General features: G+C 51.8%; 2 protein-coding genes and 1 long non-coding RNA gene across 5 annotated transcripts in view; 2 read left to right on the top strand and 1 right to left on the bottom strand.

Moving 5' to 3' along the window:
- Positions 1-56: 56 nt before the first annotated feature.
- The window catches only part of HOXB3 (homeobox B3), a 41,459-nt gene continuing 25,526 nt past the window's right edge, over positions 57-15,989 (top strand). Inside the window, exon 1 of one of the 3 annotated variants that reach the window (XM_010359442.2) lies at positions 57-201. The gene's annotated coding sequence lies outside the window, so the exon portion shown is untranslated. Of the gene's footprint in view, positions 202-14,080; positions 14,216-15,989 lie in introns of those variants that run through there. The other 2 variants (XM_030923358.1, XM_010359496.2) reach the window with 2 other exon arrangements.
- Positions 3,582-11,880, bottom strand: LOC115894823. Its single transcript, XR_004055013.1, has 4 exons — positions 11,816-11,880; positions 6,826-6,893; positions 5,992-6,070; positions 3,582-4,618 (listed from the first exon to the last, which is right to left on the bottom strand). It is a non-coding gene; the product is annotated as an uncharacterized LOC115894823 (long non-coding RNA).
- HOXB4 (homeobox B4) lies at positions 11,943-14,837 on the top strand. Its single transcript, XM_010359426.2, has 2 exons — positions 11,943-12,471; positions 13,310-14,837. The coding sequence occupies exons 1-2, from the start codon at positions 12,015-12,017 to the stop codon at positions 13,606-13,608; spliced, it is 756 nt and encodes a 251-aa protein (XP_010357728.2). The 5' UTR covers positions 11,943-12,014; the 3' UTR covers positions 13,609-14,837.

Below are 15,989 nucleotides of genomic sequence, written 5' to 3'. Positions count from 1 at the left end.
TCACGTGAGGTCCATAAAGTTAGTTTTATGGTTTTGGGGAGTTGACACCGCACAGTATATTTCACATTCTCCAGAATGTTAAGTGACACTTTAACTGCTTGCTGTGATGGGGAAGGGGGCAGAAGTAGGTGAGCACTCTCCCAGCCTGGAGCAGCCGGACCAGCCCAGAAGGCAGCAGCGGCCCAGGCCAGCATTCCCACAGTAAGTCGCTTTCAGCTTTCGCTTTTACCCCTTGCAATTCTGGGACTTGGGACTGGGGGAAGAAAACTTGTTTCCAGCTGGGGCTGTGGGGTGATGTAGGGGAAATTTAGCCTGTTTTATGCACCCAGTTCTAAGGGACTGTGTGCCTGAAATGAGTGCTCTCAGTTTCATAAGGCCTCATGGGTCGGGGATGCCTGATTTTTACTAGCAGGAGTGTCTGACTTTGTGGGGAAAAGGGTTTGTGTGGGGGATCTATGCTCCCTCAGTGCCAGTGGAAATTTAGGGACCAAGAAAGAGGGGTGTGTATTGCTGAAGGAAGGGGCCATTGTGGGGGGCCACTTCACTGCTGGATATCTTCAGACAGCTATCTGTCCACCCTCAGTAAAGAAACTTTATGACATTCATTTGTCAGAGGTGCGTGTGGGGGGTGCACCTCTGGGCACTTTTATCCGGATACATGTGAGCTGAGAAAAAGCACCGCGTAGGTGGCTGCTGTGGGCTGCCTTGCTCTGGGGTGCTCTCTGGCTTTCAGATCTTTGAAGCTGGGGTCCCTCCGGTTATCTTTGGCTTCATCAGGCTTCTCTGGGATGGGGAGCACAGCGCTGCTTTTGCTTCCACCTTCAGCCTGTTGGTCTCAAGCTAATCTTTCGTCTTGGCTCAAAGTAGGATCCTGAAGTCAGACTAGGGAGCGGACAGAGTGGGCAATCCCCCCAGTTCAAAACCTAATTCCTGAACCAGGAGTGGGGGAAGGGAAGAGCTTCTTCTCTTGTCTAGAGGTGTTAGGTGTTTAAGTAGAATTCTGGCACGCCCTCCATAAATAAAATTAGCTCAAGAATACAAATCCCTCAACTGTCAGGAGGAAATAGATTCAGGAGATGGAAGAGAAAATAGGAAAGGTGCTCTTTTTCCCTCTCTTTTTCTCTCTTCTCTTCCGGGCACACCCTCAAAGGCCCCTTTGTTTTGTGGCACCATAAACCAGAGAGACTTCAGGATTTGATCCCCAGGGGTTCTGTTATTTTCTAGGGAAAAGTCACCCTTCTAAAAGTCAGAGGCCTCTTCCCCACCAAATTGACCCCCCTCCAATTTAAGACCCATGGGGCTAACTACCCTGTCACTCCTACTTTCACCAGCCTGCCATCCCTTGATTCACCTCACCAACTGCCATAGGTAGTTTCTGGGATTGGATATGTGGCACCTCAAGGGGCTTCTGATCTTTGGGACAAGGATGGGGTCATAAGACTCCCTTTTTCCCATTAAGGGACATTGGAATTCTCCCCCTCTCCTCTTTCTCCTGAAGCCACTCTCTATTCCCTGAGCTCTCTATCCACTGCCCAAGCCTGACTTACAGGAGATCCTTAACAGGCTTTAAGAGCAGAGTCACCCTGGTTTGAAGACACATCATCCCAAGAATGATGAGGGCATTTGTATCCCTTAGAAAGGAAACACAGGTCGACTCCCAAAGGATCCCCAGAACCATTGAAAATATAAAGAAGTGCCAGAGACACAGCTTCCACAGTCTTCCACTGTACAAGGCAATGGAGTTGACAGACATGCAGAGAAAGAGTTCCGCAAGGGAGAGTCTGACCTGGGTCTCCAGGGGAACCCCATTCCTACTGTGCCCCTGGCTTCACTCTAATACACTTCCCTTTCTTAAAGCCCTCCTGGAAGCTAGAACCCCAGATAGCAAGGCCTGCTACTGAAAAATTGTTTCTTCGCCCCCTCTCATGTCAGTTCTGCAGGCTCTGACGTCTACTAAGCATATCTGGTTGGATTTTGCAGGATGGCAAAGAGCAACTTGGGGTGCCCACTTCCACCTCAGTGACCAAACCCTTAAAGGGTCTCCTCCAGCTCTAAGCAGGTCCTGGAGAAGACGCCTAGGCTGGGCTTTCCGTTTCTCCACTTCAGGCTCTCTAAGCTGGACCCCAGTCCGGTCTGAACCCCAACCAGGACAAGTTGGGGGAGGCAATGAGAGGTGTGAAGGGATTTCTGGTGCCAAGAACTCTCTCCTCTGCCCCAGACCTCTGTCATCTCCTCCTGCCCTCCTCAGGCTATCTCCCTCTGAGAGAGCAGCTCTACTCTCTCCAGAGCTTTGCTCTCCCTCCTCTCCCACCCGCTTTTTCTCTCTGCCAGTCCAGGCTTCAGCCTCTTGAGCTACAAGCCAGGCCGATACCCTCTGGCCAAATCTTCAACCTGGGCAGGCCCCAGGAGGTGACAGCTGGAGATTAAGGCTGCAGTTTCTCTTTTCCCTCTGAGGCCAGCCTGGCCACCACTCAGTGGACAATTCAATTTTGATTTTTTTTTTTGTTTTGTTTTATTTGGTTATTTGTTTTGTTTCTCTGAGGCCAATGGGTGGGAGGAAGTATAAAGAAGTGTAAACAGGAAAGCCAGCCGGGCCTGGAGTTCCAATTGCCCATATTTCATCGGCTTCCTCTCCATAACTGTGGCAGGGACACTTAACCCTTCCCTGGCTGGGAGAAGTTATTCTCTGAGGGCTGGTGAGCAGAATGGGAATATCCAAGAGGAAGCTCCTTTCCTTGCCTGGTTCCTTTATCCCTGGGATTTGCATACCAAGGATTCAGAGCAATGGAGAAGACAGAAGCTCAGCACAGCCCCCCAAACTCAGTCCCGTCCCAGGACTAGTCTCCCCAGCATGGACTTCTCAGCTTGGGGGACCAACCTGGTCAATCTTGGAAGACAGGGCTAGCAAGAATAAGCTCCCCTCTTTTAAGGGAGGGGATACTGGTAACCCTCCCCGTTTTTGGAGTTTCTCAGAGTAATCAGATTTTGAGGCTGAGATCTGCCCACAGTGAGATTTATCGATTGCTGCAGCGTGGTTACACATCCATATTAATTAACACCGCCTGGAAACCGAGCTGTTTGGGGAGGGGAAGGGAGACATGGGGGTTCTTGAAGCAGAATGGATATTTCTCCCTAAGTGACTCTGAGGTTGAGATTGGAGGACCCTCTCCACATGAATCCTGTGGCCCTCCCCAGGCTTGAGGCCCCTGGAGTTCTCAGCAAGGGCAAGAATGACTTAGTCTCTACAGTCAACTTCACACACAAGTCTCATGGTGGTGATGGTTGTGGGGGCGGGGGAGGAGTGGATTAAATACCCCTCAGGTTGTTCCTGCAGGCCCCACCCCACTCTTCCTTGTCTCTGGTGGGTTTCCCCAGCCCTCTAAAGGTCTGTCTCCAGCAGAGGTTAACAAGTATCCTTTCTAGAGGGGTTAACCTCCCCCTCTTCACCTTCCTTTCAACTTCTCAAAGGTAGAGGCTTATGATGGTTTTTGACTTTGGTTTGTTTTATTTTGCTTTAGCGTCCCATTGTTGTTGGTAGTGATTGTCTTATGGCCTTCTCCTTTCTCCTACCCCTCCCTCCAAAAAGTGATTAAAATCTGTTAGAGGATTTAATTAAGAGAGTTAAATGAAAAGGAAGGAGGCGCAAATGAGTTGGGGGAAAAAACCCACGCCAAAGCTATTCTCAACGATTAAATCGCCATTTTAACAATATAATGGAGTTTGCATCCTGAAAGGGGAAATCAACGCTCATATCTCATCAATAATTCATAGAGTCCGGGATCATGCAGAGGTCAGCAGACGGGGGCAGCAGCGCCGGCCTACGTGGGGCTCCGAGCCGCTGCAGCATACATTACGCGCCGCCGGCCACACCGCCGCAGTCACCTCCACCGCTGCAGACCTGGGGTGGGGGCACGCCGGCAGGTTTAGGAGGATCTTTCGTTCTTTCTTTTGGCGAATTTACTGATTGCAGGCTCCAAGAGGAAGAGGGGAAATTTGGGAGCCTGGAGAGGATTGGACTTCCGACAATTCGGGAACCTGTCGGATCCCAAAAAGCACCTTTTCCCCAACTTTTAACGTTTCTCTTCCCTCCTTTTTCCTTTTCTCGGTAATTTAGGCGTCTCCTCTTTTGTCTCTTCTCCCCCTAAAGTTCCTCTTGGAGAGAAAAATGCACTCTCTGCAGTATCCTCTAGCTTCTCCTCCCTGGAAACGGTTCCCAGGCTGCAAGGCCGCCCTCTGGCCTGCCTCTCCCCGAGTGGATCCGGGCTGAGCCTTGCGGCTTCGGAGCACAGAGGCTGATTTTGGTCGCAGCGATCCCTGACCTCGGAGCCCAGTGGGGTAGGGCTGAATGCATCCAGGGAGGAAAGGTACCTCGCAGGCCCCAGACCATTTTGCCATACCAAAAGATGACCCAGGCCAGTTGGAAAGGTGGGGAGTCAGCATGGAAAGACACACTTAGGGGAGAAGTGGAGGGCAAGTGCCAACCTGTGTGGGGCGTCGCCTCTTGGGGGATTTGGAGGCATCGTGGAGGATACCCCATTTCGGGGCTTCTGCAGGCTTGTCCTTAGGTGCGTGCATCTCTAATTCGTTTTCTTTTCTGTTTTCTGAATCCCAAAGGATCCTAAGGAAGGAGAAAGGAAATCCTTCCCAGTGAGAGGTGGCGGTCTGGGAGGCGATATTTGGGCTGAAGGGAAACCGAAAGCGCGCGGGTTGTCCGCACGGCCGCTGCTTTGGACTAGAGGCAGAGGCTGTAACATCCCGGAGCTGCCAGTAGAGTCCGCCTTAGACCAAGTTCACAGCCAGGCTGGTGCCTCCGAGGCGCCAGCGAACGGCCGCGCAAGGTGGCCCCGGGCCCCGCATTGTTGGGACACTGAGCTCTCCCTCCAGCTCTGTGAGCCCAGTGGCCCCCTCTGCTCCCGAGGAGCCCCTAATCCAAGCTCTTTCCACCCTTCACCCCAAAAATGCCCTTCTCCAGGTCAGCCCATTCTACTGCTCGCCATAGGTCTCCTCCTCCAGCAACCTCGGCCCCACTCGGGGGTCAAAAATGAAGAAGGGTGAGTGGTCAAAAGCCCTTCCAGGCATCCCAATAGAAGAGACCGTTGAAAATGTGTGAAGTGGGTTCCGCGTCTTTTTCCAAGGAGTTATTTAATAGTCAAAAGACTCATCTTGCCCAGGTCTAAGGCCCTGGGGGAGTGGGGACATTGGCAAAAGGGGGAGGGGTAAGGAAAGCGTTTTGCCCTGGGGTTTCTGCGGCCGACCGGCGTAGCAGAATGAGACCCTGGGTGGTGAGGCCAGTGTTATTGCCAGAGGGGTCGCAAAGTTGGAGGGTCAAAAGTTTACACCATGCGTAAGCGAGCGTGGCGGAGGCGACTAAGGGCGGGGGTGGGGGCAGGGTGGGGCGTGGGGGAGGGGGCTGTATGTGTGTGAAGACGGATCTGGGAGCCAGGGATGCTGGAGGTAAGGAAGATTTGTGGGTTGCAGAAGTGGGGGAGCAGAATTGGGCAGCGAAGAGGCAGATATCTGGGGAGGGGAAACTGAGGAAGGAAAAATCCCTTCTCCAAAAAGGGCGAGACTAGTGGTGGTGGTGAGTTGTAGAAAAGACAGCGCTTAGGGTGTGGTGAACCCTCTGAGCAATCTTCTCTTCCAAAGATAATCTTTCAGTCACCATATTAAATTTAATTAAACCTTCCTAGCCACACACATTTGAGAAATTCAATTAAATTACCCCCACGTCTTTGTAGGACTTCTGGCAGGGCCAAAGAATACTTCCAATGTGAACGTTTGATTTTCACCAACATCAACTCACCCTGCCTGCCCTAAAAGGGTCAAACTACTGACTCTTTCAATCCCCCAATCCTGGGAGAGGCAGGCCTGTTTTCCAGCACCCTTAACCCCCAGGCTGTCAGGAAGGTAGGGTCCATGAGAAAGGGCCAACACTGGAGCCTTTCCAAACTCTCATTTGTCTCTCCAAATTGCTCCAGTTTAAGAACTTACCTATTGAAAGATTAACTTGTTAATTCTCTCACTCTCTCCCAAGCCTCCATTTTTGTGTTCATCTTGACTCCTTCTCTTCCTATTTGGATGAGGGAGGAGAAATGCAGAGGAAAAGTACCAAATGGCTTCACAGAGATCTTTTTTACTGGAGTTGAAACAGGCGACCTGAAATGAACTTTGAATCCATGCATTGAGCTTAGCTCATAAGTAAATGCCTAGAGAGACTTAGTAATTATAACACTGGGGCAAATGCCTATTTTGGGTCTTTAAATGACTGTTGTATTATGAGATGTCATTATATTCTCTTCCAAGCATTTACTATAGGAGGTACACTGTGGGCATTTCTCCTTCTAGGATGAAGATAACCTGAGAGTTTCTGTAAAGATGCCTTTTTGAAACATGGCCAGAAGAGACAAAGGTTTAATATCAAATTTCCAATAGATTTAACCCAGGGTTTTGACTAAACCAATTGGGTGTAGGTCCCTATTTCTGCTTGGTCCTTTAGGCGAGTTTCTCTGCAGTGTCAGACCAGGAAGAAATTCCTGGAGTCCTGAAGAGACAAACATCAAAGCCTGAACTGAAGAATCCATCTCCTTCTGTTCCAGGACAGAACGTTAGCAAATTTCGGTATAGAGTGGAGCAGCCCAAGGTCCTGGGATAGAGGGACCCAGGATGGGGAAGAAGTGGCCTCTGCCATTCTAGACCAAGCTGGGCACCTTGGGGAGTTCTTTCTTGACCTCTCCGTACTAGGAGGCTACCACCCGACCAACTAGGCTGGAGCCCTGTCTCAGTCTGTAGACTTGAACTGGGAGGAAGGGGAGTCACCTGACTCACCTCTGCAGGTCCCTAGGAGGCTGGAGAACTGGAGAAGTGTGTTGTAGGCAATCCATCAGATTTTAATCCTGGAGAGACAAACCCAAGAAAATATCACTATTTTAAATGCCTTCTTGATCTGCTCCTGAACCTCCTTGTGTGGTTGATGGGGGTAGGCAAAAGTGTTACTGTATTGATGAGAACGATTCTTTGGGGGGAGGGGGAAGCTATTGTTTTGTATTTAAAGGACAGTTAAAGCTCTGAAAGTTATGTCCCCAGCTTTGACCAGCCCAGCCCAGCACCTCTCTCAGGGTTCTATCTTCCTTGAAACTGCTGGGTTGTGTGGACCAAAATCTTGGCCCCGAGAGGTGGAGTGGTCATTTCTAGGCCCTGGAGCTTCCAAAGCTTTTGTAGAAATGAGGGTATCTCTGACACTTAGAGGAGCCAACAAAGCAGATGGAGTGTGCGATGGGGTGGGGATCCGGGCCCTGGCCATACAGGCATTTAGGGGTAAGGTTCAGGGAAGGGGCCTCTTGCTCAGGCCTGCTCTCTGGGGCCCAGATGCCCAAAGCCACGCTTTCAGTTTTCCCCGTGCCAGCCTCCTTCTCAGGCCTCAAAAGGATCCCACGTGAAACCCCACACTCTCTCTGGAACCAGAGCTGACAAAAATATGGGAATGATGGAAAATCAAAACAGGGGCGTGGCCGACTGACTCTTATCCGAATGGGACTTTTTTGGGGTGGGGGTTGGGTGAAGAGAAGAGAAGCCTCTGGCGAAAAGTCGAGCTGGAGAGGATGAGCTGAATCAAATTTCTGCTCTGTCATTTTTCTCCCAAGTAATGACCTACGCAAAATTCAATATGACCCAGCGAACTGCGCGAGCGTATTATAGTAACTGCCTGCTGGTGGGGGAGGTCGGGAGAGGGGTGAACCGCAGGTCACGGCGTCTAAAAATTATTAAAATGTTTGAGAGCCTCGTGACGCGCCTGTTTAACAAAGACTGCCAAAGTATTAGATTAATACGAAAACTTGCGCTTCCAAAACAAAAACACACCAAAAAAAAAAAAAAAAAAAAGTCATGTTCCGGCTTCTGAGGGAGCCCGTGGCTCTGCCGCCGCCGCGGTCCGGTTTTCCGGACACACAATAGTGGACAAGAGCGAGCTCAGCTGTTGCCCAGTGCGTCTGCGGGCGGCTCGGCGGCCGGCGGGGCTGGGGAGCCTCCCGGTGAGTACCCTCGCCCGCGCCGGCTCTGGGCCTTTCTTTCCTCGGAGCCGCCGCCACCGGTGCGCAGACCGGCTGGGGACTCGCCTCCGCTCGGGCCTTCGGGTTCACTCCCTCGCTGAGTCCCTTCTCCCCTCCTACAAAAGGTGATTCCTCGCGGGCTGGGCACGCCCGGACGGCGGAGGGTGGCTGGGCGGCGCGAGGTCATGCTAGCAACCTGTGGCTGCCAGGAGAAGGCGGCCGGGAAGCCGCGGAAAGACCCGGGAGCGTAGGGGAGGTGGCTCCGATAGCGCGCAGCCCCTGCTCTTATTTTATTATTTTGCGTGTTGCTCTTCGTATCCTTCTGGGCGGTAGAGGGGAGAGGCAGCCTCCTGCTCCGATAAAACCCGTCCTGGGAGTCGCCCATAAACCCTGTTCTCGGTCTCAGGCGGCTAGAGGGGTGTGGGGGGTGCGGCGCCTTGGTGGGACTGGCAGGTGGCGGCTTCCAGCGCACAGAGGAGAAAAATCTTTGCTCTCGGGCGCCAGTATCAAGGATACCCAAACCCGCGGTGGCTCTGCCCCCTGTTCCTCTCTCTTGGGGTGTTGGGGCACCTGGGCCGCATCCCTTGTGAAGTGTAGAGCAGCAGAGAGGCCCGGCAGCCGGCCCAGAGGCCCTCCCACACTTCCGAAATGCCGACGGTTTGGAAGGGTTTCCGAGAGCTGGCGAGTTGAGAAGGACAGGAGGTATGGGGTGGGGGAGGGGCCTGGAAGGTTGGAGTGGGTCCTGGAGACCCTAAGTGGCCTTTGACAAGATTTGTAAAAGGTCCCTGGTTGACGCTAGGGAGCTGGTGGGGATCCTAGCAGCGCATTTTGTCTGTGGGCCCTGGGCCAGACTCTGGTCTCCCTGACTGCCCAGATGGGGGTCTGAGATTACCTATTGGACCCTCTCTTGGCAAAGACAACAGTAGTGTAATAGTTTGCTTTTTTCTCCCAAATATGTGTGAGTTCAGCCTGTCTGGGAGAATGTTGATGTTAGAAATCAGGCCCAGAAGCCAACATTGGCAATTCCTAGATTTAAGATGAAAAGAAAATCAGAGGGTCTCTGGACCTAGTTGTGGGCAGATGGGAACTCTCCTCCTACCCACCTGCAAGGTCCCAGGACTGGGGATAGGCAGAGATCTCTGGAGTTTTGCAGTTAGAGGGTTGTTTTTGTGTTGTTCCTGTATTTGTTAATGAAATTGATATTATTTTGACTTCCTCACTAGAGATGCAAATATTTCTCAGACCTAGGGAGTTGAGTAGGGAGTCTGGGTGGGGTGGAGGCTTTTTCTATGCATATTTTCCCTTACTCTGTCACAGCTTTCACAGTCTCAGTTCCCTCCAGCCCAATCCCCAGACTCTCAGCTTAGTAAATTCACGACTTCTGGGAGCCTCAGAAAGTTGGTTCCGAAACCCCAGATGCCCATTTTGGTCCTACCACTAGCAACCTAAGCAGGTGGCTAAGCGAGTTCGTATGTGTTTAGAAGGAAAGGACCCGCCTGGGGCTAGGAAGCTGGGGAAATGGGGTTCCTCCCCACACCTCCCCAGGATAGACCCCCTCTCCTGGCTCCCAGGATGTGTGAGAGGCTGGGAGGGAACCTATATCATCTGGCTGCATCTTTTATGGTTCCTCATTGCCCTTCATTCGGAAATGAAACGCCTTTGATCTTTTCTCAGGTTGTAAACGGAATTGCCCGTCATTAAATATCGGGGCCCCATCTGCTTGGTCTCCCAGCATTTTTCTTTACAGCTGTTTCTCTCTCTTTTTACCACTGAATTTTTCCAAAAGGACTTTTATTACACCTCCTTCACACCCAGCCGCCTCTTCCTCCTCCCTTCACTGAGAGGCGCTTTGGAAAATATCTAGATATTCGTTTGATCACAAACTAAAGGCTTGGAGGGGCAGGGAGGAGCCGATTGGGGTTTTGTTTTTTCTAAAAAAAAAAAAAAAAAAAAAAGTCCTGGGGGGAGGGGAGGGGCGCGAAGGCACCCAGAAAGGCCTGAATCTGACTTCGCGGCAGCCTCAGAATGACCCTTCCTCCTTTTGTGCTTAGCTAATGTTTACATCTCATAATTCATGCGCCACCGAGAGTTGCGCGGCGGCGGCGGCGGCAAGTTCCCGTCCCTTTCCGAACTGGCTGCTACTTGTAATTCTAATAGAAGAGAATTGAAAACCTTGTAATTCCAAGAACGGACTCGCAGTACCTTTTTCTGTTCCCAGCGCTCAAAACTAGAACAAAACGAAATAAAACCAAAGCACTCAAACCACACCCCAAACGAAGAAGGCGCGGAAAGTAGGAGAACTGGAAAATTTCTGGGCCAAGAAGATCTGTCTGTCTTCTGTATATACCCTGTAGATCCGAATTTGTGTAAGGAATTTTGTGGTCACAAATTCGTATCTAGGGGAATATGTAGTTGACATAAACACTCCGCTCGTATTTTTCCAGAAGAAAAAAAATATATATATGTATTATTTTTCTGAATGAGGACAATCTGGTGACTGGCCACACGAAGACTCCTTCCTCTTTATTCCTCTTTCTTTTCCTCCTTCAACTGGTTAGAGATGGAGAAATCATCTACCTGAATTCTCCCCACGCCTGCCCCTGGGAGCCTTGGTCCTTTTCCACCTCTCTTTAAGAGGTTAATGTTATTGTTGTTGAAGTTTTAAATTTATATTCTCGTCCCAAACGCACCCACTTTCCATTCTGGGCTCAGGGAGGCTTTATTGGAAATTTCGAAAAAAATGACTCGTCTTCGGTGTGCGAAGAAGGCAAAGGAAATTTGCTTAACAAACGGATGCTGAGGTAGCCTTTCCGTTTCAGTTCAGAACAAGATGACCTGGAAATACTCGATTACCAAGGGGTGTTATTATGTGTGGGGGTACACACATAATACAACCTCTATGGCTGTATTCCCAGTATCACAGGGATGTGAGATTTCTATTCGCCGCGGAGGCGGCGGCGTTAGCGACAATTAGAACGTCTCGGAACCATGGTTAGTATTGCTCGGGTGGTTATGGAATTAGCAAATTGCTAATCAATTTTGCTCTCAAAAGTTGCAGGTTTTTTACCCCAGCGCTCTATCCATAGTGTGGGAAACCAAGTCGTTTCTCCGGGCTTGAGCCGCGTGGATTAAAGGGAGGAGTGGATAGGAAAAGGGGGACAGACGGACTGACTGATACAGTCTAGCTAACTGCGCAGCTAAATGCGATTTGGAAGGCGAGGTCTCCCCGAATTAGTGCATGAATTTCCTATCGATCCGCCCGCGGTTCCATTCATCTCTGACAAGTCCCTCTGCGCACCGGCCCTCTAGCTCTGGACGCCTCCTCTCTCACCCCTACCCCTCCCCATCCGGCTGCAGAGAAAAGCCCCAAGCTCTATGCTCTGGCCCCCGTATGGGTTCCCCTTTCGAGACGGAGCCCCCAGCCCGCCAGTAACCTAACTCCCCATAGAGACGCAGGGTGCTAGGTAGGGCTCCCTCCCGCCGAGGGGAGGAGACTGGGGCCTATAGAAGGTAGAGAATGCTGGACAGAGGTGAGGCAGAACAGGAGGGGTTACACCAGGAGCCCCAACTTCTTAAGGGATCTAGGGTTTGCTCTCTGCCCAGCGCCCCAACAGGCCCTCCAGTCGCAACCTGCGCGCGCTCTCTCTCTCTCTCTCTCTCTGACCTCGGAGAGAGCGAGGCAAGGAGGGGGTCGTCCCGCAGGAGCCCTATGTAAATCCTGGTGTTGGGTGGGTGGGTGGGGAGGGGGAAGAGAAGAAGGGGAAATAAACCTCTTTGGCTGGAGTGGGGTCCGGGTGAGCAGATTTCCTTATCCGGGAATCGCAGGCGGGTCGGCCATTGGCTCGGAGGATCACGTGGGCGCCTAACTTTGTTCACTTGACAGTAAGTAGGAGGGCTTTCGGAAACAGGAAAACGAGTCAGGGGTCGGAATAAATTTTAGTATATTTTGTGGGCAATTCCCAGAAATTAATGGCTATGAGTTCTTTTTTGATCAACTCAAACTATGTCGACCCCAAGTTCCCTCCATGCGAGGAATATTCACAGAGCGATTACCTACCCAGCGACCACTCGCCCGGGTACTACGCCGGCGGCCAGAGGCGAGAGAGCAGCTTCCAGCCGGAGGCGGGCTTCGGGCGGCGCGCGGCGTGCACCGTGCAGCGCTATGCGGCCTGCCGGGACCCTGGGCCCCCGCCGCCTCCGCCACCACCCCCGCCGCCCCCGCCACCGCCCGGGCTGTCCCCTCGGGCTCCTGCGCCGCCACCCGCCGGGGCCCTCCTCCCGGAGCCCGGCCAGCGCTGCGAGGCGGTCAGCAGCAGCCCCCCGCCGCCTCCCTGCGCCCAGAACCCCCTGCACCCCAGCCCGTCCCACTCCGCTTGCAAAGAGCCCGTCGTCTACCCCTGGATGCGCAAAGTTCACGTGAGCACGGGTGAGTGCGTGGGCACCCTTTCCCCCTCCCACCCCTGGAGCTTTACACCAAAGGGACCTCGGAGGCATGGGTGGGGGGGTGAGCTGGGGAAGCCAATTGTCCCCGCTATAAACTCGCCATTGCCGGAGATTTACGGTCGCCTGTTTTCAGAGCCACATAATTACATCCCCCATAAATTTTTATGGCCTGGTGGGCCCTGCGCCTTTGAAGTAGGCTCCCTATCCTCTTCACCATTCTCACCAGCGACTTTTTCGCCAGGGAGATACAGTCTCAGTGAAGTTGGAAGTTGGGGAGGGGTGTAGGAGATGGAGGAGGAGAAGGAGGAGGAGGTAATCCGTATTTAAGCAGAGAGTTGAGTCAACTCCCAGTATTTATTTTTTCCTTTCTTCCAGTCTGACTCCTTGGCTGGAGAAGTGGGTAAAAGTTTTCAGTAGGGGCAGGCACTGCTTGGAATCTGAGCAGCAAGGGTGGGAACTAAACAGAGGAAAGGTTTAGGGAAACCTCCCCTCCCTCTTCCACCCCCTCATTCTCCCATTCTGGGGGCCCCAAACTGAGGGAGAGAGTGGAGCAATTAAAACCTTGGGGGAGTTCTCACACGCCCCCCCTCCCCACCAGACACCCAAACAACAAGGACACAGCACAGCTCTCCAAAACTTGGAGGTGTCTCTCATTCTTGGGTCTTGCATTCTTCCCTTTTCGTTTTTCCCTCCCTCCCTCAGAAGGAAGAAGAGGCGGCGGGAGAGGGAGGGAGGGAAACACTGTGTTCGCTGGAAGAAAAGGCTCTTCCTTTCGGGGGCAATAAAACTTTCTCTTTCTCCTTCTCTCCGTGTGTGTCCAGTAAACCCCAATTACGCCGGCGGGGAGCCCAAGCGCTCTCGGACCGCCTACACTCGCCAGCAGGTCTTGGAGCTGGAGAAGGAATTTCACTACAACCGCTACCTGACACGGCGCCGGAGGGTGGAGATCGCCCACGCGCTCTGCCTCTCCGAGCGCCAGATCAAGATCTGGTTCCAGAACCGGCGCATGAAGTGGAAAAAAGACCACAAGTTGCCCAACACCAAGATCCGCTCGGGTGGTGCGGCAGGCTCAGCCGGAGGGACCCCTGGCCGGCCCAATGGAGGACCCCCCGCGCTCTAGTGCCCCCGCACGCTGAAGCCACGAACCTCGGGGTGGGGGTGGGCAGTGAGTGCAGGGGATGGGGTGGGGGGACAGGAGGGGGCTCTGGGGCCTGGGCCCCGGAAAAATCTATCTGCCCTCCCCCACACTTTATATGCGAATAAACGCAGAAGAGGGGGAGGGGAAGCTTTATTTATAGAAATGACAATAGAGGGCCACGGGGAGGCCCCCCCAGAAGCAAGATTCAAATCTCTTGCTTTCTTCCTTAAAAAGAAAAAAAAAAAAAAAAAAAAAGAAAAAGAAGAAGGAAGAAAGAAAAAGACAGAAAGAGAAATAGGAGGAGGCTGCAGCTCCTCGTTTTCAGCTTTGGCGAAGATGGATCCACGTTTCATCTTTAATCACGCCAGGCCCAGGCCCATCTGTCTTGTTTACTCTGCCGAGGAGAGGACGGGCCTCGGTGGCGACCATTACCTCGACACCCGCTAACAAATGAGGCCCGGCTCGGCCGCCTCCGCCTCTGCTGCTGCCGTTGCTGGAAGACAGCCTGGATTTCCTTTCTTTGTCCCCCACTCCCGATACCCAGCGAAAGCACCCTCTGACTGCCAGATAGTGCAGTGTTTTGGCCACGGTAACAAACGCACACACACTCTCCCTCATCCTCCGTGCCCGTTCACGGAGGGCCAGAATGACTGCTCACCCACTTCCACCGTGGGGTTGGGGGGTGGGGAACAGAGGACGGGAGCAAGTAGGGAAGCGGGTGGTCTTGAAAACTCAGGAGTGAGGAGGGAAATTGAGTCCAAGGAAAAAGAGAGACTCAGAGACCCGGGAGGGCCTTCCTCTGGAAGGCCAAGCCAAGCCATGCCTGGCAGGGTGAGGGGCCAGTTGAGTTCTGGGAGCTGGGCACTACTCTGCCAGTCCAGAGTTGTACAGCAGAGGCCTCTCTCCTAGACTGAAAATGAATGTGAAACTAGGAAATAAAATGTGCCCCTCCCAGTCTGGGAGGAGGATGTTGCAGAGCCCTCTCCCATAGTTTATCATGTTGCATCGTTTATTATTAGTATTGATAATATTATTATTACTATTTTTTTGTGTCATGTGCGTCCTCTCTCCTTTTCTCTTTCTGACATTCCAAAACCAGGCCCTTTCCTACCTCTGGGGCTGCTTGAGTTTAGAACCCTTCGTATGTGTGAATATCTGTGTGCTGTACAGAGTGACAATAGAAATAAATGTTTGGTTTCTTGTGACCAGCATAGCGTGTTTTTGTTGAAACATTGGCGTAAAGATATGGACAAATGCCACCCGGTGTATATTTTAAGCACCCTAGTGGGTTCAGCCTCACATTGTGTGTGGTTGAAGATTTTTTGTCAAAGAGTCTGATGGGAATTTTTATCTCAGAGGACTCCAAATTGTGGTGGCTGGTTTGTTTTCCTTTTAGGGTGGGTGTGTTTTGTTTTGGGGCTTTTAATTTTTTCCCTTCAGTCCAAAAATGGATTGAAAGGACTGGGAGGGCTGATTCCAGTCCCTAATGGGGGAAAATGTTTCATTGTAGGACACAAGAGGCTTAAGTACGGCAAAGCCTTTCATATCGTGATTTATTTGTCATAAGCAAATAAAATGCGGTTAAGCTGTCTCCTTCTAGACAGACGGCTCTTTGGTTATTAAAGTTCCGAGAGAGGATTCCATGAGGCTGGCCTCTTTCCTCGCAGCATAAGAAGGTATCGCTTTCCTCTGAGGTGTTTAAGGCTTTAATGAGTCTAATTTTTTGCACAGATGTTTCTGGGTGTTTGCAGGTTTTCAGAGTATTTTTATATTACAAAGGAGCTAGCCAGTGCCATAGCTCAAACTCTGACAAGCAAATAGATAATCAAGAAGACAAATGGCCTCTTTTGTGAAGCCTTGCTCCAGTATTAATTTTCATTTTCTTTCTCATAGAAAGTATCGAAAGTATGACTGGGGACCAAATAGCTTTCTGTCTCTGAGGTCCCAGTCACCCCTAGAATGGAGCGGGGGTAGGGGAAAGGGGTGCAGGTGACCCTCAGAAGTTCTGTCAGGCTAGAATTGCTTTTGTGCAGCACTGCTTAGAAGTTCTAAGGTCTGGGAGCTCCAGCCTCAGGGTCTCTGGTCCATTGGTCATCCAGGGTGCAACCACCCCACCTCCAAAAAGCTCGGGGCTCGGGAGAGTATATGCAATTAGAAGTCATTTTTTCAGTCCCATTTCCTTTCAGAAAATAAAAAGAACCACCCCCCCCCCCCGGCGCATTTTATTGTTATTTATTTTGCATTCCTCCAGCTTGCAGCTCTGGTAGTTGGAGGCTGGGTAGGGCAGGGGGAACCAACAGGCCAGTGTCCCCAGCCGCAAAAGGGCTGCTGAACTGTCCGTTTAAATGCTGCTGGGAGGCTCG

The sequence above is a fragment of the Rhinopithecus roxellana genome, chromosome 19, assembly GCF_007565055.1.
Source record: "Rhinopithecus roxellana isolate Shanxi Qingling chromosome 19, ASM756505v1, whole genome shotgun sequence".
Taxonomy (NCBI): domain Eukaryota; kingdom Metazoa; phylum Chordata; class Mammalia; order Primates; family Cercopithecidae; genus Rhinopithecus; species Rhinopithecus roxellana.
The sequence above is the reverse complement of the archived record's forward strand: the minus strand, read 5'-3'. Positions and strand labels throughout refer to the sequence as shown.